General features: G+C 40.9%; 1 protein-coding gene across 7 annotated transcripts in view; it reads left to right on the top strand.

Annotated features, from left to right (window-relative positions):
* The window catches only part of SLC35F1 (solute carrier family 35 member F1), a 632790-nt gene that overhangs the window by 595075 nt on the left and 12779 nt on the right, over window positions 1-24936 (top strand). For 6 of the 7 annotated variants that reach the window (XM_051854382.2, XM_051854383.2, XM_070073671.1 and 3 more), the window contains one exon: window positions 4904-5058. In XM_051854382.2, the coding sequence (XP_051710342.1) occupies window positions 4904-5058 (155 nt within the window). Of the gene's footprint in view, window positions 1-4903; window positions 5059-11026; window positions 12560-24936 lie in introns of those variants that run through there. The other variant, XM_070073673.1, reaches the window with a different exon arrangement.

The raw sequence follows: 24936 nt of genomic DNA, 5'->3' as shown, positions 1-24936 counted from the left end.
AGGCTTCCTCATTTCTCATGTTATGATCAATGCTTATTTGGGTTTTTAGTTGTTTTTCTCCCCCTGAAGGCCAAAATAAGAGATTGGCTTTTCCCTGAAGATGAGATAATGGGACCATAGAGCAGGAAGGACCTTTAAGACCATTAAGAACAAAAAAATAAATAAAATAAAAACTGAAACAGAATGTAGCATTTCTTTTGGTAATACTGAATCTGAGGCCTAGAGAACTAATGGGCCTTGACCAGGATCTCGGCTGCCTATGGTGGGACTAATTTGTACTGGACCAACACAGCCAACTGGCACTCTTCACAAGTTTAGCTTAATTCATCTGTTCTGAGAAGACATTTCATCTGGGCATTATTTTTAAGACTTAAAATATTTTATAAATCTAGTATAGATGGAAAATGCATATTATAAAAATATGCATGGATTAAAGCATTTTGGGCACAAGAATGAGCTTATCAATCAGTTTCATTTTTCAGTGAACTTTTGGAAGTCCCCATCATATAGCATATCATCTATATTTCATATAAAGTAAGACTTTCATCACAGTCAAATAGGATGCTCTTTCAAAGCCTGATTTCTCTTCCTAATAAGCAATATAGATTAGTGATAATTATTCAGAATTCAAAGTCAGATTGTTCATGTGACTTGGGGGCAGGTTGCTCAAGCCCTGTGTGCTGGTCTTTGGTCTGATTACTCACAGGTCCATTTCTTACCCCTGTTCTGCTCTGCTCATGCCAGCCACACCACCCAGACTTCTGTCAGCAGGCTTCCAGCTAGGTTTGGAGAAGATGGGAGGTCGGGGAAGAGAGGGGAGGAAGAAAGAAGCCAGCATGTTTCTCCCTGATTCCCTCTTTTGTGTCAGGTCTCCATGATATCCTCCTTGCTGTATTTCTTCAACTCTTGGAGTGCAAGCAACTTAACTGTTACTGCTCATCTTTGAGTGGCCTCACTATTCCTGTTTCCCCATTACCCACTGAAACAAACGCCTTTACACATCATGCTCCATATTAAATTTTCCTCGTTTATACCTGGAATGCACTGTGTTTCTTGACTGATACACTCTACAAGCTGATTTCCTTGTCTAAAAAGGATAACCATAGTAAGGATATTATACTGCTGTGGGGATTAGTTAATGTATATACAGTATTTGAAGCATAATAAGCATCTGGTTCATTTTAGCTGATACGATTACTTCCAATTTCCTTAACTTAAACGTGTTTGGCACATGAGGACAAGAGCAACCAAATTTGATCTTTAGTGAAAGAGAAAACATTTCAAATAGATGGTTATATACCTCCTCTGTCCATGCAGTCATCACAGCTATTATGTAGATGTCTGCCAAAAGTAATTCATTATACATGTTTGATGATGTTGATCAACTGAAAACTCTAAATGGATAGCAAGTCGGACCTTTGAATGCATTGCTAGTGTCCACTAACTGGCTAATGTTCACCTAAGAACAGCAAATCACCAAAGTACAGCAATTCTGTATTTCAACTTTCAGTTCAATTGTGTGTTTATTTGACTGACCATGCTTTGCTTACAAATCAGTATAGATACTTGCACACAAAAGCATCGGTTAGCCTAGCAAAGTGATGAACTATGGTGATTTATCTATTCTACTCTTGTCCCCTACATCTAATTTCTGCAGCTTTGAAAATTACATTTAGAATGGTTAAGTGGAAGGCATCCAGAGGTGACCTGAGGAGCAAAGTGAAAGCCTCCTGTGTGTCTGTATTCCCAGTCTCCTTGGCTTCCTGGGTGTGCTTATAGACTCACACCTCTTCCTTGAGCACCCCCCGCCCATTGGACAGATATTCTTGGATGATACATAAGCGTCTTAAACTTAACACATTCAAGATGGAGCTTTTTATTTCCTCTGACAATTTGGCCTTCCCTTGGTTCTCTCCATCTCAGTAAGTGGCATCACAATCTACCTGGTCTCCACAGTAACTGGAACCCTGGCATCCTTGATATCGTCCTTTCTCTGTTTATGAACATCTGTCACCAGGGATGGTTGCGTCTTCACAGACCTGGCCACTTGCCTTCTCCAGTGCCCTTCACAGTGAAACCAAGCAAGCTGCCAGCCTCTCTTGCTTGAACTTGAACCCTGGTGTTCAAGCCCTGCTTTTGCCTTTCCAACCACTTTTCCTCAGAGTAGGCAAAGTCATATTTTGAAAATTGGATCAGATCATGTTAGTCAAGTATTACTAAGAGTGGCTTCATCTTGAAGCTGAAATAAGACAATAAATTTCTTTCCAATACCTGCAGGGCCCTGCATAATCCATCCCCTTCCTAATTTTCTAGCCTCATCTCTTCTCACTGCCCATTCTGTTCAATATCCTCATTCATTCTGGCTCTGGTAGCTCCTGGAACACTATAGGCCCTGGCCCTTCTCAGGGCAAATCTCCCTGCCTAAAGTATTCTTTCCCTGGCTTGTCCTGTGGCAATTTCTTTTTGGTCCTTCAGCGTTCAAGGTAAAGGCCACTTTCGTAAAGCAATCTTGCTTAACCAGCTGCCTAAAGCAGCCACCCTGCCCTTCTCTGTGGGAGCATTACGCTTGATCATAGCCAAAAGGCCGAGAAGCGATCTGTGGGAGCATTGATGCAGCTTTCAACTTCCTGTCTATCCTGTGTTCCATTGTATCATCAGAGCCCACAAGTCAGAGTCATGCAGAGTGTAGTGTGCTTTGTGAGAAGATGGAAGGGCAGGATTCTGGAACTTTCTAGTCAGTCATGGTATGATCTGAATTAGTGGTACCCTGGTGCCTGTTCTGTATTCTGATCAAGTCTGATTATTTTTCATGCATCTGTTTAAGGATATATCTTATCCCTAGTCTGCTAATCACAGATTTCTTTAAGGAGTACCACATCAATGTTTATGACATTTCATATTTTAGTAATAGTTACTCATAGATTATATAGTATTTGTTGCATTTTTAGTAACTTGGTTTAAAGAAAAATGTATTATAAGAAACCTGAAACCTAAATATAGAACTGTGGGGAGCAACTCGGACTAGACTAAGTTACTGGAATCAAGACTTATTCTATGCATCTGCTCTCCCACAATATGGCGCTGAGAAGGGAGAAACAGCTTCTACACAGCTGCCTCCAGTTCAACCAATAAACTGTAGGACCTGCTCCTGATTGGAGGAGAGCAGCGTACTCGGCGTGTGGGTAGCAGAGTTGGGATTGGTGGAAGAGGACTATAAAGGAGGAGAGAGACAACATGCACCGGGAACATCTATCTGAAGGAACACCTGTGCAGCCCCCGAGAGAGCCGGCCGGCGGTGTGCCGCTCCCCTGCTGAAGTGGGGAAAGTGGCCAGGGGGAACTGCCCTTCCACGGAGGTGGAAGGGACGGCAGCCAACCCGGGAAGAACCAGCAGCAAACCCGGGAAGGGCCGAGCAGACAAAAGAACAGCGCAGGGTCCTGTGTCGTTCCTCCACGAAGACGGGGAGCGACATAATGGTGCCGTGACTCGGATATGAAGCCTAGGCAGGGTTTAGTGTCGTTCCTCCACGAAGAGGGGGAGCGACATAGAACAACTGATGATTTTTAGGAGTAAAAACTTCTGGTGTAGAAACAAAATCCATCTGACATTACCTTGACTGCATAGACACTTAAGAAATTGAAGTGACTATTCCAGCCTCCTCCAAGGGCATGTATACCACACTAGAGGGGGCTGTTGTATTGAGTTCACTTACTTAATGTTCAGAAAAATGTTTTATATCGATCTGATCTGGCTTGTCTTAAATTTAGTATCAGAAACATAGAGAATGAGGATTTGTACCATTAAATACTTTCCATATTTCATACAGGCAAACAAAATTTCTCTGGGGGAATCCCTGGTCTTCCTACTCAGAAGGATTGGGTATCCAGTACCTACCACATCCCTCAAAACTCCCAGAATCCAGAGGAAGCAATCTGTCCATAGCCCATATCAGATACATTTAATCAAGTCTTCCTATTTAAAGAAGGATTTCTACTGTAATGCCCACTGATCCACTGAATTGTACCATTTACACTTGTTCTATGCCTTATTCTTTCAAGGTAGATACCAATATCATTTTTCTATATTTGCATTGTATCAACATCAGGGAAAAGATAAACTGCGGTCTAGATTTAGCTACAAACTCCTGTTTGGAACCCTACAAAGTTGAGATTTCATGGAATTATTAATAATTATTTATCTAGGCATCATTGCATATTAGAGAGAATTTAAGATAAGAGGCTGGTATACATCACCTTCAAGGCATCAAGCCCATGTGTAAGAGTCTGTGGTATGCTGGGAAAGGTGCTGGGAGGGTAGCGCTCAATGTGTCAGGGATAATGTGGAGCAGAATTCAAGAATGTGGAAGAAGCAGGAAGACCATCCTATGCTCAGAATAGAGAAATGGTCTGCCCAAGGTCACACAGTGAGGATTCCAATTCAGTCTTCCAAAGCCAGGTCTCATTGACATGTGAGCCCTTCAGTGTGAAAGACTATGCAGTTATTATGAGCAATACATAGTACCAAGCAGTTTTGTCCCTGTTTTATAAATAAAAAACTAGAATTTTCTAAAAAATTTAAAAACACATGGATGGCACGAGTGATTTGTAGACAGTTGGGCAGAGAATCCAGAAGCTTGGGAATGCAGCCACTAGGAGGCGCTCCTTCCCTGAAAAAGCAAGATGTCAGCTGTGTAAGAAGTAGAAAGTTCGTTTCACACTGGAATTTTGACTTTGCACATCTCTGCTTTGTATTACCCGACAGTCAACAACAGTTAACACAGTGAAATAACAACTGCTGTTGTGAGTGATAGGTGGTGTGCACTATCCCACTGTGTTCTCCCACTGTGGCTGCTGAGGAAGGCTTGAGTGAGACCCTGACATTGCCCTCTCTTCACACCCCACAGGACTGCTCTATGTTGGCTTTAGTGCCTGCATGTTTGGTCTCTACAGCTTTATGCCAGTCGTCATAAAGAAAACCAGTGCCACTTCGGTCAACCTCTCCCTGCTCACAGCAGATCTGTACAGCCTGTTCTGTGGATTGTTTCTCTTCCACTACAAGGTAAGTTGAGTCACTGCTCCCTGTGAGAATGACACTGTGCAGGATATAGTGCATACAGGTAAGAGCGCCCAGCTGTGGAACGCCTAATTCTGTGTAGGCACTGGGAATACAACCGTGTGCTAGCTCTCACGATTTGGGTATTCACATTTTGGCTCTAAGACAAAAGCAACATTTTGTCCTAACAGACCAGAAACTGTGGACAATTGAGAAGAAAAGATATGAAGTAGCCAAGAAGGAAAGGGAATTTGGAAGAACAGGGGTCAGTTTTTCTGACACCATTCAGCCCAGAATGGGCTGGGAAGCTGGGAAGATTTGTACAGTTCCCAACCCCAAAATATATTCTGCCAAAAGCACTGGTATATCCTGTTCCCTTTGTAGAGAAGACATAATTCCTAGAGGTTTTGCAAAGCAGCTCAAGTACATAATCAGAATTATTATTGAGAGAAGCCTCAGTCATAACCCTGAAACAGATTAAGAAGAGTATAACCAAGGCTTGTAGCCAGGGAGACCAGAAACAGATCTGGAAGCCTGGAGAGGCTGAGAAAGTGGCTATATCAGTAGACAAGAATAAAGTACTCAAGTTCCTATTTTCCCCACAATTAAAAATATTATTTATTTATTTATTGTTTGAAATAAAGGTAGAGACGGGAGAGAAAGAGAGAGAGAGAGAAATATCCTATTCACTGACTCACCAGCTACTCCCAGTGGCTGGCTCTGGCCATTCCAAAAGCAGGAGCCCAGAATTCAATCCAGATCTCTTTCTTGGGTAACAAGGCACCAACCAATGGATTCACTGCCTGCCGCCTCCCAGGATGCACATTACCAGGAAGGTGGAATCTGAAGTGGAGCCAGGACTCCAGGCTGGACACTCCAGCATGGATATGGGCATACCAAGCAGCATCTTAACTGCTGCCCCATACACCTGCTGCCTCAATTTTATTGAGGTATAGTTAGCAGATAAAAGTTATATGTAGGGCTGGCACCATGGCTCACTTGGTTAATCCTCCGCCTGCAGCACCAGCATCCCATATGGGCTCCAGGTTCCAGTCCCAGTTGCTCCTCTTCCAGTCCAGCTCTCTGCTATGGCCTGGGAAGGCAGTGGAGGATGGCCCAAGTGCTTGGGTCCCTGCCCCTGCATGGGAGACCAGGAGGAAGCACCTGGCTCCTGGCTTTGGATTGGCACAGCACCAGCCATAGCAGCCATTTGGGGGGTGAACCAACAGAAGGAAGACCTTCTGTTGTCTCTCTCTCACTGTCTATGACTCTGTCAAAAATTTTTTTAAAAAGTTATATGTAAATGTATTTCTCAGGTGTACAATGTGATGTTTTGATGTTTTGATATACATATCATTATGAAATGACTGTCATCAAGCTAATTAAGAGATATGTCACCTCATGTAATTTTATTTTTCACATGTTTGGGGAGACTACTTAAGATCTAACTTCTTGGCCGGCGCCACGGCTCACTAGGCTAATCCTCCGCCTTGTGGCGCCGGCACACCGGGTTCTAGTCCCGGTCGGGGCGCCGGATTCTGTCCCGGTTGCCCCTCTTCCAGGCCAGCTCTCTGCTGTGGCCAGGGAGTGCAGTGGAGGATGGCCCAGGTGCTTGGGCCCTGCACCCCATGGGAGACCAGGAGAAGTACCTGGCTCCTGCCATCGGATCAGTACGGTGCGCCGGCCGCAGCATGCTGGCCACGGCGGCCATTGGAGGGTGAACCAACGGCAAAGGAAGACCTTCCTCTCTGTCTCTCTCTCTCACTATCCACTCTGCCTGTCAAAAAAATAAAAAAAATAAAAAAATAAAAAGATCTAACTTCTTAGCAGATTTCAAGTCTGCAGTCCATTCTCATTAACTTCACTGTCTACACATTAAATCTCCAGAACTTACCCATCTTTTAACTGAAATCTTGTGCCTTTTGACCAGCTTTTGTCCCATGAGTTCCTTTTTGATATGGAGCCTTTTGCCCATGTGCTGGGAAAAAATGACAGCTTAAAGAAAATACCTAGAAAGCAGATGTTTGGCTTGCCTGTTAAAAATGCTTGCAATGCCTGCATTCCATATCTGAGTACCTGGGTCCAAGTTCCAACTTTACTCCCAATTCCAATTCCTACTAATGCATACTTTGAGAGGCAAAGGTGATGGCCCAACCCAAGTAGTTGGGTCCCTGTCACCCTTGTGGGAGACCCAGATAGAGTTCCTGGCTCTGAGCCTTGGCCAGGTACAATCCTGTTGTTGCAGATATTTGGAGGAATGAACTAGTGAATTGGAGATTTCTTCCCTACTTCCCTCCTCTTCAGTACCTACATCTCTCAAATAAATGACAAAAATGAAAGAAAAAGCAGCCACATGGGATTGGGCAATTTCTCTTGTGTGTAAGTTGCTTGGTCTATCTAGTGCAATCTCTGTACCAAGTCAAGTCATGACACAGGTCTCCCCCGGGGACGGCAGGGTCCCAAGCACAGGGGTCATCACCCACTTCTTCCAGGCTGCATTAACAGGAAGCTAAATAGGATAACGAGGAGCTAGGGATGCAAGCATCCTAAGTTGTGGCTTAGTCCACAGCACCACTATGTCTGCCCCTACAAGATGGTTTCTAGGTTGTTGTTGGTTTTGTTTTTGTTTTTGTTTTGTTTTGTTTTGTTTTAGATTTATTTATTTGGAAGTTGGAGTTAGAGAGAGGGAGAGACAGAGACAGAGATCTTGTATATACCGGTTCACTCCCCAAATGACCCCAATGGCTAGGGCTAGGCGAAGCTGAAGCCAGGAGCCAGGAGTTTCTTCCTCTGCTTTTCCCAGGCCATTAGCAGGGAGCTGGATCGGAAGTGGAGCACCCGTATGCATTGCAGGCATTGCAGGCAGAAGCTTAACCCGCTGTACCACTTGCCAGCCCCCAAGATTGTGTTTTTAATGACTGTATTTTATTCATGGAATTGGTTGTACTTTAGTTCTTTTAATCCAGGGTTTCTTACCCATGGCACTGTTGACATTTTAAGCCAGATGATTCTTTGCTATGTGGGGACTGTCCTCTGTGTTAGAAGCTATTTAGCAGCATCCCTGTTCTTGAGCCACTACATACAATAACAGTCACTGTCAAAAGCCTCCAACATGACCTGGAAGACGCTCCTGGCACCTGTCTTCAGATGGGCCCAGCTCCAGCTGTTGCGGCCATTTGGGGGGTGAACCAGCAGATGGAAGACCTCTCTCTCTCTCTCTGACTCTGTCTCTATGTAACTCTGCCTTTCAAATAAATAAATAAATCTTTAAAAAAAATTTTTTTTTAAAAGCCTCCACACACTACTGAATATTGAGAACCATGGTCTGTAGCTATTCACTGTGATGGCATCTCTTTTGGTCATTATAATGTGTAGAGCTAGCTTGTAGTAAGTTGTTGCTCACATTCTATGTTTCAGTATTTTTTTAAAAAATAAATTTTAAATAAATCTACATAATTATTTTCATTTTTAACCTGAAACAAAAGCCTTTAAAATAATTGGAGAATTCTATTGAGCCATCAAGAGCCTTACACGCAAAACTGAGTTTATATTAAGACAACCTATATGAGAACAGGCAACTGCTCATTTTCTCCTTCCTTTCATTATCATTGTACCTACAGTTGGTACTGAGTTCTTCAATAAACACTGCCTTGTATTACTTTCTAATTACTTTATGAACTATAGTATTTCATATCTGCAAAGAAATAAACCAAATATTTCATTAAGATAGAAAAATTAAAAAAAAAAACTCCTTAAACATTTCTAAAAGACACTTCCAGGCAATCCTTGTCTTTGCAATAAAATAGTCATTGTTTGGAAAATCCAGATTTTCTTTTTCCCTCAAGGCCCAGCTTGTCTGCCTTTGAGGTTGGCCTTGGGTTCTACCAATACACGGCCCAAGTTAGGAGAAGGGCAGGACAGAGTGGCCCCATCCCACCACAGTCAGATGTACCACATCAGAAAAATAATTTTTAAATAATGTATTATGTATTATGAAAAATTTCTGGCAAACTCAACAATGTTGGTAAATTTGTAGAATTCCATAGGTTTCATGGTATTGGGTTGTGTGTGTGTGTGATGAGAGAAACCTGGTTATATTTTTATAGCTCTTCTTTGGAAAAATGTCTATTTAAATTTTGTACATTTTTGATAAGATTATTTATCATTTTACCATTGACTTGTGATAATCCTCTATGCTAATATCCTAAACACTAGAATCTTATCAGATTTTTCTGAATATTTCTCCAATTCCATGGTTGTCCTTTATATTTCTTGCTGATGTCCTTTGAAGCACAAAAGTTTTTAACTTTGTGAAGTCCTGTTTATCTACTTGGTTATACTTTTAAAACATGAAAGAAAACAAGTAAATCCCACCACTGCCTTTGGGCTTCCAAGTCTTCCTTGGTTGCTTCCTGCTGCTTCTCCTCTCCAAGGTTGCCCATAGTAACTGCCAATCACCTTGCATTGTCTGCTCCCAGGGGATAGTTCAAAGTCACAGCCTAAGGAAGAGAAGATTAGACTCAGGTGAGGTCTCCTTAACTCACCAAAGAGTGCGCTGGAGAAGAGGCTTTAAGCCAGTAATGCTCCTTTGAGGATGAACAGCAGACTCATCTAAAGAGTTTTAGAACTTGGTTCTTGCTGTCTCGGAGTCCAACAGCCCAAGCAGCTGGTGTTCAAAGGCTCCCCAGGTGGATCTAGTGCCCAGGCAGGGTTAAGCCGCAGACTGAGTCACCATACCGACTTTCAAACCTTGGTGGGGAAATGGAATTAAAGGTTACGTTTATTTCGATGAGTCTTCAACAAGTTCATGGGGAAAAAATGCATGGATAGGATCCCTGCTGCAAGCAAGGGAACAAGGACTAAAGAGTAAAAATTACAGTTATTGATAAAAATAAAGAAACACTGTTAGCAAGTAGTCATCTCAAACTGGAAGTATCTGCCTTGGGAAACAGGAGTTCCTATCCTTGGAGCAAACAGGACAAGAATGTGAGGCGGAGAATGCATGTGGAGGAGCTCCCATTTCAGTGCTGGGGATTGGACCCAGTGACTTCTGAGATCGCATTGGGCTTTACTGTGATCTGCAGTTACAGTTTATTCTTTTGTTAATCATGATATCATCACCATCTGCCACTCTCTTGTCTGACTAAAATTTATAAATATCTGCAAGTTGAGATGGAGGGACTATTTTCTAACAGATGTTGCTTATCCAAACAGAGCCAAATGAAGCTCTCCTGCCCAACATTGACTATTTGCTTTTTGTCACTTTCCACCCTTGGAAAACAATCCATTCCTTTTCCCTCCCATCAGCCCACTGTCTGCAGCACCTCTGCTCCTTGTGTTGATTGCCATGTTGACTGGATAATAATGCCCCACATTGCTGGAAAGCAAAAGGCCTTATTCTGAACTAGACCATCTGGATAATGTAGTGCTTTTGCAAATCCTGATTTTATAAGACCTCTGAGAAGGAGCTATATATTTCTGTTCTTTATTACCTGACAACATTATTGAATCCAAAATAGTAAATATCTAGCAACCCACAGAAAGCACAGGAAGTGAGCTTTACTGGGCCTCAGAGACCCCCAAAACCAAACCCCAGAAGAGATTGGTATGGAGGCTTTTCACTTTGCTACTGTACTTAGCTTTGCAAGGTCAGAGGTTGATCTGTCACAAACTCCATCACCTTATATGTATTATACAAACAGGACACTTTTGCAATATAAAGGGTTTAGTTTCCCATTTCTCCTATAATAAATTACCACAAATTTATTGATTTAACCCAAACTTACTATCTTATAGTTACGGAAGTTAGAGTCTCTCTGGGCTAAAATCAAGTTTTAGCAAAGAGTTCTGGTGCTTCTAGAAGCATCTAGGGACCACCTGTGTTCCTTGGCTCGTGGTCCCCTTCCTTTGTCTTCAAAGCCAGCGGTACAGCATCGTCAAATCTGACTCTGTCTTTCCTGCTTCCTTTTCATAGACAGCAAAATGACAGTGGGAACACCTGCGTACTCCAGGATACTCTCCTCTTCTCCAATTCTCAACCACTTCTGCAAAGCTCCTTTTACCATGTAACTTATTCACGGTTCCAGGGATTAGGATGTGAATATCTTTGGGGACCCATTATTTTGCCTATCCCAGGGGGAATATTATAATTACTCCAGGATGATAGGGGTGCACTGGCTCCAAGCTGGCTGCCTAGAACATGTGGACTCACTGTTCAGAAGCCCTGTGTTGATGATAAGCACACATTGTCCACCTGCAGACCCTCTGTGCTCTGCTTATTGAATTTCTCAGCTGACTTTGGAATTAGTCATGGTTACCTGGTAATGTGATTTTAATAAAGAAAACACTAAGGTTTTTAGGTGGAGAATAAATTGTGGTGGTTGGGGGGGATCTCTTCAGTGTCAACCATGTGAGTATGAATTAAGTAGGATAGTGTACCAAAAATGAGCCACAATGTTATCGGCCACCTAAATTAAAATTAGTATTTCGGGTTTTTACCTTAAGTTTAGAGAAGCATTCTAAGCTCGGGCACAAACGAGATGGGCAACATGGTAAAGTTCAGGATTTAGTTGGGGAAGTGAGAGAAATACACAGGAATGTGAAAGCTTTATTAAGGGAGGGGGCCTAAGAAGGGTAAATTGGGAGTTCCACAACCAGGTTTTTCCAGAGAGCTGGCCAGAGCCGGCAAGCGAGAGAAGGCTTGCGGGCAGGATTCCAGTGGGCAGTGCGGGAGAGTGGCAAGCAGCGCCTGACAGCCAGTATGAGAAGAGAAAAGGCAAAAATGGCCGCACACAAGAGGTACATGGGAGAGCTGCAGGGGAGGGCTCAGAGCACTCCATGCCTCCCACTTCCAAAAGAGGAGCCTTTACGTAGTGTGACTGACAGGTGGGTTGATACAGGTAAAATCAGGTTGGGGGGTGGGGGGGGAGTGATCTCCAGCACGTAAGCCTAATTCAAATACCACATCTACATCAGAGCCAAGGGAGCCTAGATTCAAACATGGCTCCTTTTTAATCTGTAAGTCCTTTGGACCACTTACTTATCCTGTCTGAACTCCAAGGTGATTGAATTTGCTTTATGGAGTTTTTGAAGGTATGAAATTAAATAACAGATAAGCAGGCCCTAAACATAATGCATGCCTCTGGTTCAACATAGTGACTCAGGATTAGTAACCGCCATTTTGGAATTCTTCATCTTATTTTAAGATTTAGTAACAAAGTGCAGCTCCTAATGTGGTGTGAGTGCTAACTTATTACTTGTTTGAAATGGCAAACCTGGTGTCTCATGAAGAAGAATGCAGAAAATATTGTGCCTATTATTTTCATCTGCATTTTTTAATTCCTTCATTCCTTACAATAGAATTCTTGACGACCAGCAATACAAAATATTTGAGCGTTACTAAAATAAAACACCAATACATTCTTTCACTATGAGCCATTCTGTGCGGAACATTCTTCAGGAAAATAGCAGTCAGCAGTGAATATGCAGAATATTCTTTTTTGCCCCACATTTAAAATAGAAGATGACTTACTCCACACATTTTTGTTACCTTTTCAAGGCTTAATATTGCCATGGAATTGCTGTAATAATTAAAGTTGAGAGTAATTTCATAAGAAGATAATATTTTTGTAAGTTCTAATAAAATAAACTAGAAATTGATGGAGCAAAAATGAGCCTTGTATGTTCTCTTCAAGTCCCCTTCAAACATTCCACTTGGGTCATTAGCTCATCTGCTTCTCCAGCTGAACAGCCTGGAAACAGCAGTGATCCCATCTGTGGAGTAATAGCTTAGGGAAGTAAGGGCTACGTACATTTTTTTGCTCTTGTACAAGGAAAATGTGCTTATCGCCCAAATACTCATTACTAAAAAAAGGAGAGATGTCAAAATCATTCATCCAGGAAAGCTACTGTGATTATTCTGGGTAATGTGATTAATGTGAATTTTGTAGGATTTCATCTACATGTTTTCCGCTAGGAAACATTCTGCCTGCTTTTTTCTGCCTTTTATACCAGGTAATTTATTTTATAATTGCTGTGAAGTTTTAGATAATCATAAAGCTTTCTTAATGTTGACTGCCAGTGCTAGCAACCCAGGTCACACCCTGCAAGGACAGGTGGAGAGCTGCACCATCCACCCCTCCCCATCAGCCACTAAAATCATGCACCATGGGTACCACTATCTCCTCCTGTTTCGTTGTTGTTATAAAAGATAATTCTGCACATGGGGTCATTTTAACAATGTATTGTTTACATTAAGTTTTAAAGAATTTCATCCAGCAATTAGTTATTTATTCCATGCCTTCTCCTATGTGTCAGTGACTGTTTTGGTTCTCAACTCTTTATTTATAAATAAACATGGCAGGAACACCAAAAATCACCAGGGAGATGAATGCAAAGGATGAGATTCCAAACCAGTGATGCGTGAATAGACCAGCAATTTCAAGTATCCTTGACATCTGAACACTAACGCCAGAGAGCTTGCAGAGACTGGAAACTTTCATTAAGAGTGGAATCTTTGATTCACCATGGATCAGAATCTTGAGCCAAGCAACCCTGTTGATCCTTGGTGGCAGTGAGCCATTTCATTAATGTAACAGCACTTTAAAAGCCAGAGCAGGCAGCCTCACTCAGTGGCAGCTGATGAGCATAAAGCAACCCTTCACATCTTATTTATAGAAATGCCCTGATAAGAAACCTGCTATATTTCTTTTGGTAAGAATAGTATCTTAAAAGTCTATGAATTTTAAGCTCATAGTGGCCAAATGTAATTGTACATGGGAGGTTTTAAAATGAATACTTAGCCTTTTATGACTCTCTTCAATACTTTTTAAACTATCGTTGATGACTTAAGAATTGGGGAAGTGGCCATCAGTGAGGCCCAAAACCATTCCACATAAAATACTAAGGTGTTAGAGCAGGGAATGTCTGAACTTGGCTTTCCCCTACCCAGTAACTGGGAACAGCTGCTTCTGAGGCTTCTACTTGCTGAATTAGTTGGGGTAAGTGGTGCTGGTGTCCAGTGGTGGGGGAGGTGCAGTCATTCAAGAACCCAGCCTCCTTCCATCTTGTGGCTCTGCCATTCTCTAGGGCAGCTATGACCTTTGAGCCAGTGCCCTGTTTTTGTAAATAAAGTTCCACTGAAGCATAGCCATGCATATTTCTTTACACATTGTCCACAGCTGCTTCTGAGCTACAGTGTCAGTGTTGAGACATTGTGAAAGAGTGTGTCATCTGCAAGCCTAAAATATTTACTATCTAGCTCTGTAAGACAAAGTTTGACAATGACTAGGCCCTTGGAGTCCTCTGCAGGACTCCCATTGAGACAGCCTGAGGCATTTATGGTTGTGTCTAAAGTGGGGTGTCTACAACATCCTCCCTCTTCTATTGGCCAGATCTCAGTCTCCTGGTCATACCTACTTGCAAGGGAAGCTGGGAGATATAGTCAATCTGCTTGTGCTGGAAGGGGGAAAAAAAAAAAAGACAAGTTTAGTGAAGAAATAGCCAGTTTCTACCACATTAGAAATCTCCATTTGCCAGAAATATTGGAAGAATCAGAGATGTTGGGGATAAATTGTGAGGCAGGCCTGACATGATAGCCAGAAGTCAAAGTTCCTTTCATATGAATCTGCTTGTAAACTCTACATCACAAAACAGGTCTTCTGAACTTACCACATCAGGAGAAGCTGCAAGGGAGGATGGAACAAGTCAGAGGTGGTGCAGACCCTTCACACGGAAAGGCTGTGGCTGCACTGGGGTATAGCTGGAAATAATGGCTGTGTGTCTTTCAGGCGAAAGCATGGGATGTGTTTTTTTTTTTTTTGAGAAAGTCTCAGATGTCTTGTATACACTTGCATGTCAGCTTGGTCTGTGGTCTGTCCCATCCAGGGTTATGATCCTTTGTGCCTTGGTTACCACAGAACTCCAGATAATGGCCAGCTCCAGTGATCCCCTGCATCCCCAACTTTCTGCAGAGGTAGATGACAGCTTCTATTCCTCAGGATGTTTCTTAGCTCGCCCCTGAATTTGTCTAATTACCATTTCAATCCTCTCCAAAGTAGAGAGGTACTCTGGTGGGCCGCTCCACTTGTACCCTGTGAGTGCCTGCTGGTAGGCAATGCTGGCCTGCAACAGTGCTGAGTCATGTTGGAATTTTCAGACTCAGCCTTGGCTACCATCTTTTGGAATTTATGGTTGCTACCAAAAATTTGGCTAGTTTTGATTTTAGAGTTCCTGCCGTTAAACACTGGCAGGTTCTTCCCTCTGCCCTCTTTAATCAGAAATATTTTTATTGCCATATTCATATGTACAGGTATTCCTATTATAGGTATAAATGTTCAACCAAGCTGTAAGGATGTTCATAAAAATGTGAATTCGAGCACAGGGCAGATAGGATAGCAGTGTTGTCACACGCCTGAGACTGATTATGAATTCCAGTTCTATTATCTTAACAAGGGGTCCCATGAGTCCATTTAGCTGTCTGATGAAACCTACAGGTCTCTTTCCACAATGTTTTTAAATGTCTAAAATCAAATACCTGGGATTACAAATCCAATTATATTAAAATTATCAGAATATTTTAAAATGTGATGATATGGTAATATATGAATCACAAAAGCCAGACACGGATCTAATAACTGCTGTCAATTGAAAACTGAGAATAAGCAATATTTGGATAGCTCTGTAGCAATTGTATTGTGATATAAAATATATGTGATTTCTGCTAGTGAAAAGACTTGAGGTACCTTTGAGGTGCTGATAGTACTAATGGTACCATAGCTCATTGCTTTCATTTATAAATTCTAAATCTCAGCTGGAAGCCGGTGAAAATAAAGATCTAAGTTTCACATCCAGTTTCACAGACCTCCTGAATTCTATAGCGAGAACCCTGGTTAAGAATTTTGATCCAACCAGTTATACAGCCTTATACAAAAGTTACTTCTCTCATTCTTTGTTTATCAGTAAAATGAAGGTCACAATAGTAACCATTTCATAAGGTTAATTGTGAGAAGTAAATGAAAAACTACAGGCAAATCATTTACTGCAAAAATCACAGTGAACAATCAGTAAGTAATGTTACTATTGAAGATGGTAGAATTTTCAGTATTTTATATTTAATGTTCTTCCCACTTTTAAGTATTACAAAAACAGTATATGGACATTTATTATTATTGTATTCATACAATGAAGTTATTTTCAATTTGAAAATTAAAAACCCAGCAATCCCCTCAAATAAAAAGGAAGCCTAAATGCAAATTTCTGCCATTGAGAAAATGGAAACAATTGCAAAAGACACTGATTAGAAGGTTATTAAACTTCATAAAAGATTTATTTATTTGAAAGGCAGAGATACTGAGAGAAAGAGCTCTTCCATCTGCTGGCTTAATCACCAAATGCCCACAACGGCCAGATCTGGGCCAGGCTGAAGTCAAAAGCATGGAACTCCACTGTTGCCTGTCCTGTGGGTGGCAGGGGCCCAAGCACTTGAGCCATGCTCCACTAGTTTCCCAGACACACCAGGAGGTTTATGGGTTGGAAGTGGAGCAGCTGGAACTTGAACTGGTGCTCATATGAGATGTTGGTATCTCAGGCAGCAGCTTAACCCACTGCACCACAATGCTTGCCCAAGCACACCGTTTTTATAATAGAATTTTCCATAAACTTGTTGAAGACCACATGGACTGTTTCTACATTTCTTTATCTATGTTTGTGGATATACACTAAGGGTGAGTAAACTTTTCTGTAAAGGGCCAGGATGTAAATACTTTAAGATTTAAAAGCCATGTAGTTTTTGTCACAGCTACTTAATTCTGCCATGATATTGATGTGGTCCAATAAAACCTCACAAAACTGGGACGCTACCAGATTTGTTAATTAATCTTAAATGTAGACCTTTATTGTCCTTGTGAACTTTTCCTTTATCATTGGCACCAGGAAATAGCCATTTCCTCTGCACTTCAAATGTACAGATTTATCTTCAAAGCTAATTGTAATTATTGTCACTCAATTTTAAAATAAGTGAAAAATTTGTGTTCTTCATGAAATCTAAGGCCATATCTGTTTGATTTGTTTTAAAGAATGCCTGTGGGATGCACACAATGCGGTACAGTATCTTTAGTTTAGTGGTTTACTGTTTTTATTTCATGTATAGAATGAGTCGGATGAATGAAAACCAGCAGCCCTGAGCTAACTTGTGAGAGGGGAAAAATATTAAAGCAATAGCTCATGTAGTAGTCAGAATTCCGTTACTATTATAAAATACCAGAACTTGGATATTTTATAAAGAAACACAATCCCTTCTGGCTCCCAGTTCTGGTTGGAGGTGGCAGAGCCACATCTGAAGATGGACTTTTTGCTGGTAGAGTCCTGAGTTGGCACAAGAGATACCACGTGGCAAAAGATAGGAAGTGCACAAGGGTCCCAGTTTCTCTCCTTCCTCTTAAAAAGCTGCCAGGATTTAATCTTTGGGCTCCATTTCGATGCCTTACCTAATCCCAATCACTCCCGGAAGGCCCCATCTCTAATCCCTAAATGCCATCATCAGATGAGTTTCTACCCTATTAATACCTTACAATAGGAATCACATTTTTATTACATTTGTTGTTAATGTAAGATATTGAATTATAAGTTCATATAATTATTTTTTAAACACTGTATTTAAAACTGGCTCGCACAGCTCTTGGAAGTTGAACAGTTGCGCTCTTACTCTGTTATGCTCTGGCTCTAGCATGTGTTTTTTTATTTTAATTTCTCAAATTTATTTTTCATTTTTATTAATATAAACAGAACAAATTTTATGTATTTCACAGGTACAATTCTAAGAAGATAACCACACTTACCTCCCCCCTCTGTCCCTCCCTCAGTCCCCCTCCTTTCTTCCTTAATTTTAACATGAGTCTTTGGAACGGGCAAACTATGCTTAGACCATTGTGACTTACAAATAACTATGAATGATTTGGGAACAAAGACATCCAGAGCCAGAGAGAGCATTCTACATGGATTTCATTTATGTATGACACCTCAGAAGAAACAATGATATTGTCAAATTAACTTTTCCCAGAGTCACATGTGGCCAGAGAAAAGAAACCATTATATACTCAGGCTAATTTGACAGTAAAGCTTTTTTTCTAAGCACAGATCTCTTTACAGATTAGCAATGTCTCATCATTCCTTTAGTCTTCAAAGAGATTTAAACAGAAACATACAGGTAATTATAGGTATCAAAATTAGGGGACGCCTCTAGATTTTTAAGTTAAAATATGTTTATATAATAGCAGCATAAAGCCAAGTTCACTTGCTCTTTGAGTATTAAGGCATTAGACAGTTTTATTTTTATAATAATCATACAGCTTAATTTATTATTTTTTACCTAGAAACCTTTTATTTAAAGTATACAAACTTCATGCATTTCACATATACAAATTTAGGAACATAGTGATTTTTTCCACCCTACCCTCCCTCCACCTGCACCCCTACCCTTCTTCCTCCCTCTCCTTTTTAAAAGGGTAAAAAGAAACAAGAAGTGTTGCTGAATGTCTCATTCTCATGTTTATAGTACTCCATGGATTTCAAGGATTATATAACACTGTGAAAATTCAATAATAATGATATTGTAAGATTTTATTATGGAATAACTAAAAATTCTGGGCCCAATGCCAGTACTTTGCTATGATGTTCTGGAATTTAAAAGTGAACATTAGGACTATTTAGAAGGTGACAGCTACCTGTCAGAAACCAAACTGCTTATTTAGAAAAAATGATTAACTATTAAACCATAATATGATTTCTTTTATGACAGCTGCCACATCATAATACTCTTTATGAATAAATTACTCACCCGTTTATTTCATTTTTCTTTTTCGTGTCACTGCCAGGTACATGAAAGGAAGGAAATAAAGAGTTCCAGTATGGTTGCCAGGGAGCTCATTTTTCATTTTGTCAAGGAGTTTCCTTCTCCTGCAGCTGTGATGGTGTTTCTTGATGATCATTTATTTCTATGAATTGAGAAAGAACAGCTTCCAAGTTCATCAATAATCCATTAAGGTTGTTCCATGATATTTTGTACCAAAGTTGAGTTCTTCCCCTATGCAAAAGAAATACGAATTTCCTTTAGAAACATGGAATGGAAGAAACAAAAAGAATTACTTTGTCATGCAGTAGCCATGAAATTAGGAGAGTGGGAGGAAACTTGGGCCTAGGATCAATGCCTCAGGGCACCGTGTCAGCTGTCACAGTAGGACTGAGGACATTACTCAGCCTTGACCGTCTCCCATGTCCTTAGCATGAAGATATTCATCACGGTATCCCTTACTTTGCTCAGAGATCATTTCTTTGAAGATAGAAATAAATGATATGTACACGAAAACACTATGGGAGAAGTAGCAACAGCATCATTTGCCAACTAGATGGTCATCTCATTCAGAATCACTCACTGAGCTTTCCTGAGTATGATTCTCTTCTTAGAACCCTTTCCAGGCTGCAAGGAAGGTGACGAATGGAGTAATAGGAAGAAGTTTATCGATGAAATATTGGCAGGAGTTATACCCAGCACAACACACAGTTTATATGATTGCTGTAGAAGACAAATGTAAATCCCACCCATTAAAGAGATTCCATGTGAAAAAGAATAAATGCACCATGAGAAATTCTTAGTGAATGATCACGTGCCCTCAGAACAATCAACTTCAGTAACTGATTTTCAATCTCAATTTCCCTCTCCTTCATTCCCATATCTCATCTATCAGCAAAATCTGTTGATCCTCCTCTGAAATGGATGCCCTTCTATTTCTACCATGAGCACTAGACCCTTACAATGGTCTGTCTTCCTGCTTTCATTCCTTTCATTAGTTTCCTCTCCCCCACCAGCAGCCAGCGTGATCCTTTTAAAACACAAATCGGATGATGTTCCCCCCTGCTGAACATCCTTGGATGCTTCTTTCTCATTGTCTTTTCAGTGAACAGCATGTGCCCTGCTGACCTCTAAGGATCCAACCACTGTCCCTTCCTACCCCTCTACGTACACTCCTGACACTTACCCACCATTCAGTGCTTCAATGTCCTCTTCTTAGAAAGGGTTCAGAAAGTAACAATTATTTCTTCATGTATTATTAGGAGGGTGAACAATGTAAATCCCATCAAACAGCATTGTGTTCTGAGTGAGCACTTGACCATGATTCACTATTAAGTATTAGACATTAGGAACATGGGCTGTCCCTGGAGCCCTGGAATAGCCAAGCCCTTTATTCCCCAGGGCCTCTGCCCTTGCTGTTCCTCTACCTGTACTCTCTTCCCTCCGCTGCTACCACAGATGCTCCTTCTTTAGGTCACAACTTAAACGCCTCCTCTTCCAAGAGGACTCTCCTTAACCATGTAGGTGACCCCCACTTAAATGCTCTCACAGCATCCTGCCACCTGTTTACCTACTTTTTGACATTTCTCAAAACTATTACAGGTCAATTCTTTCAATTTGTTTTAGTCTATTATCATAGACTGGAAATTATGATTAAATCCATAAGCCATATCCCCAGCACATGACACAGAGTAGGAACTCAATGGTGTCTACTGAAGTGATGGATGGGTACGTGATACTTAGGGTCTGAGCTCACAGTTCAATTCAGTGACTGAATAATCAGCTAATGCATTTGCTACTTTCATGTGCTACAGGAATAGATTACCGTAAACTGGCTAGCTTAAAACAGTAGAAACTTATTCTCTCAAAACTCTGGAGGCCACAAGTCTGAAATTATTTTCATGTGATTGAAATAGACGTTCAGCAGAGCCATAATCCTTGCAGAGGCTCTTGAGGAAAATATGCTCCTTTTTTCTTTTTTTTTTTTTTAAGATTTATTTGTTTATTTGAAAGAGTTACACAGAGAGAAGGAGAGGCAGAGAGAGAGCAAGGGGTCTTTCATCCACTGGTTTACTCTCCAATTGTCTGGAAGCCGAAAGCCAGGAGTTTCTTCCGGGTCTCCCATGTGGGTGCAGGGACCCAAGGACTTGGGCCATCTTCTACTGCTTTTCCAGGCCACAGCAGAGAGCTGGATTGGAAGTGGAGCAGCCAGGACTTGAACCAGTGCCCATATAGGATGCCGGCACTGCAGGCGGCGGCTTTACCCACTGTGCCACACGCTGGCCCCAATGCTCCTTTTTTTCTTCCAGCATCTTTGGCTGCCAACATTCCACGCTTCAGGCAGCATCATTCCAATCTTTAAGGCCGACATCTTTGGACCTCTTTCTGCTCGATTTCCACATCCTCTTCTTTCCCGTGCATCTAAAAATCTTTTTCTGCCTTCCTCTTACAGCAGACATATGATAGCAATCAGGACCGACCTGAATAATCCATGTGTTAATATGTTTTCTGGGAATGCCATAACAGTATACCACAGGCTGGATGACTTAAACAACAGGAAGTTGTTCCTCATGGTTCTGGAGGCTGGAAGCCTCACATGAAGACCCAGCAGGGTTTGCTCTGTGGTTAGGGCTCTCTTCCTGCTTTGCTATCCTTATGATCTTATTTAATGTTAATTACTTCTTTAGAGTCTCCCTCCTCAAGCACAACTACACTGGGGGTTTAGGCTTAATATGAATTGTGGGAGGGTGGTGGGGAGAACCAGCCATCCATAGCACCCAGGGTAATCTCTCATCCCAAGATCATTCATGCAATCACATCTGAAAAATCCTTTTTTTCCAAATAATATAACTAATATTCACAGGTCCTGGGAATCATAACCAGGATGTTGCTGGTGGACTATTTTTCAGCCTACTGCATCAAGAGAGAAAAATGAATTGCTTCAATTATTCACTGTATGCATGGGTATTCAAACATGATTTATGCAAAATAAGATGTAGCTGCTCAAAATTAATAAACAAGGTAAAAAAAAAGGATGTTGTAATTCCTTTGACTTAAGTAATTATGCGTAGTTATAAAAAATTCAACATAAAAAAGTCCAAACCATTTCTGAAAACCAGAGATTGATTATTTGCATTGACAAAAAAAGCCTTTGGTTTAAGATGAATTGATTGTGTGCTCTTCTTTTAAATAGCTTATTCCATAAATATGTTAGCAAGTCCAATTTTTTTTTTAAACTTTTATTTAATGAATATAAATTTCCAGAGTACAGCTTATGGATTACAATGGCTTCCCCCCCATAACGTCCCTCCCACCCGCAACCCTCCCCTCTCCCACTCCCTCTCCCCTTCCATTCACATCAAGATTCATTTTCGATTCTCTTTATATACAGAAGATCAGTTTAGCATACATTAAGTAAAGATTTCAACAGTTTGCTCCCACACAGAAAGATAAAGTGTAAAATACTGTTTGAGTACTAGTTATAGCATTAAATCTCAATGTACAGCACACTAAGGACAAAGATCCTACATGAGGAGTAAGTGCACAGTGACTCCTGTTGTTGACTTAACAAATTGACACTCTTGTTTATGGCATCAGCAGTCACCCTAGGCTCTTGTCATGAGCTGCCAAGGCTATGGAAGCCCCCTGAGTTCACTGACTCTGATCATTTTTAGACAAGGCCATGGTCAAAGTAGAAGTTCTCTCCTCCCTTCAGAGAAAGGCACCTCCTTCTTTGATGACCCGTTCTTTCCATTGGGATCTCACTCGCGGAGATCTTTCATTTAGTTTTTTTTTTTTTTTTTTTTTTTTTTTTTGCCAGAGTGTCTTGGCTTTCCATGCCTGAAATACTCTCATGGGCTTTTCAGCCGGATCCGCATGCCTTAAGGGCTGATTCTGAGGCCAGAGTGCTGTTTAGGACATTTGCCATTCTATGGGTCTGCTGTGTATCTCACTTCCCATGTTGGATCATTCTCTCCCTTTTTGATTCTATGAGCTAGTATTTGCAGACACTATTCTTGTTTATGTGATCCCTTTGATTCTTAGTCCTATCATTATGATCAATTGTGAACAGAAATTGATCACTGGGACTAGTGAGATGGCATTGGTACATGCCACCTTGGCAAGTCCAATTGATTGGTGAACTTTTCAGAAAAGCTTTTGAGGAAACTTTTTTTTTAATTCCTCCAACTTTTTTTAACTTTTATTTAATAAATATAAATTTCCAAAGTACAACTTTTGGATTATAGTGGCATTTTCCCCCCATAACCTCCCTCCCACCCGCAACCATCCCATCTCCCGCTCCCTCTCACATCCCTTTCACATCAAGATTCATTTTCAATTATCTTTATATACAGAACATCAATTTAGTATATGCTAAGTAAAGATTTCAACAGTTTGCTCCCACACAGAAACACAAAGTATAAAGTACTGTTTGAGTACTAGTTATACCATTAATTCACATAGTACAACACATTAAGGACAGAGATCCTACATGGGGAGTAAGTGCACAGTGACTCCTGTTGTTGATTTAACAATTGATACTCTTATTTATGGTGTCAGTAATCACCCGAGGCTCTTGTCATGAGCTGCCAAGGCTATGGAAGCCTCTTGAGTTCACCAACTCTGTTCTTATTTAGACAAGGTCATAGTCAAAGTGGAAATTCTCTCCTCCCTTCAGAGAAAGGTACCTGCTTCTTTGTTGGCCCGTTCTTTCCACTGGGATCTCACTCACAGAGATATTTCATTTGGGTTATTTATTTATTTATTTATTTTGCCAGAGTATCTTGGCTTTCCATGCCTAAAATACTCTCATGGGCTTTTTAGCCAGATCCGAATGCCTTAAGGGCTGATTCTGAGGCCAGAGTGCTATTTAGGACATCTGCCATTCTATGAGTCTGCTGTGTATCTCACTTCCCATGTTGGATCGTTCTCTCCTTTTTAATTCTATCAGTTAGTATTTGCAGACACTAGTCTTGTTTATGTAATCCCTTTGACTCTTAGTCCTATCATTATGATCAATTGTGAACTGAAATTGATCACTTGGACTAGTGAGATGGCGTTGGTACATGCAACCTTGATGGGATTGAATTGGAATCCCCTGGTATGTTTCTAACTCTACTGTTAGGGGTAAGTCTGGCTGAGCATGTGCCGAACTGTACATCTCCTCCCTCTCTTATTGCCACTCTTATATTTAACAGGGATCACTTTGAGGAAAGTTTTTATAACTATTTTTGCTTTAGAATTTTTTCTGTGCTATAACAATATCAACAGTGTACTGCGGAAAGCACTGCAGGAAGTGTTTTACATGTATCAGCTCATTTAATACTCCTAATAGCCCCACATGGCAAGTGCTATTATTGTCCTTAGTTCACTAGTGAATGGCCTAAGGCTTGGAGAGGTGGGGACTTGCCTAAGACCCCAAAAGAAGAAATTGCTATACTGGAATGCAGACTACAGCATCTGACTTTAGATTCATATTGTGAAACACCACTTGGAGTTCCCTGAAAAATATCATTAAACACTCTTTTTATAAAACATTATATTGAGTCTAATCAATTAGTGTCACTGATTTTTATGTTACCAATTGTATTAGTCAGTGTCCTCCAGAGACAAAGAATCAGCAGGCTATGCACATATGTGCATATATGTTAGCATGTATGTATATAAAAAGAAGAGAACTTGATCTTAGGGAGTTAACTCATGCAACTATAAAGAGCAGGCAAGTCCAAAGTCTGCAAGGAAGTCCAGCAGGAGAAAGAGCTAGAGAAGACTTGATGGAGGCAGAATTCTCTCTTTTTTGAGGACTCTTAGTCTTTTTCCTAAGACCTTCCACTGATTGAATGAGGCCCACTCACGTTGTGGAGGGCAATTTGCTTTATTCAGAGTCCACTGATTTAAATGTTAATCTCATTGTTAAAATATCAGGTTTCTAGGTACTGTGGCCTAGTCAATTTGACTCATAAAATTAACCATGACTGGGGCCAGCACTGTAGTGTAGTGGGTAAAGCTGCCACCTGCAGTGCCGGCATACCATATGG

This window comes from Oryctolagus cuniculus, chromosome 5, assembly GCF_964237555.1.
Source record: "Oryctolagus cuniculus chromosome 5, mOryCun1.1, whole genome shotgun sequence".
In the NCBI taxonomy this organism is placed as follows: Eukaryota; Metazoa; Chordata; class Mammalia; order Lagomorpha; family Leporidae; genus Oryctolagus; species Oryctolagus cuniculus.
This window is presented reverse-complemented; position numbering and strand designations above follow the sequence as displayed.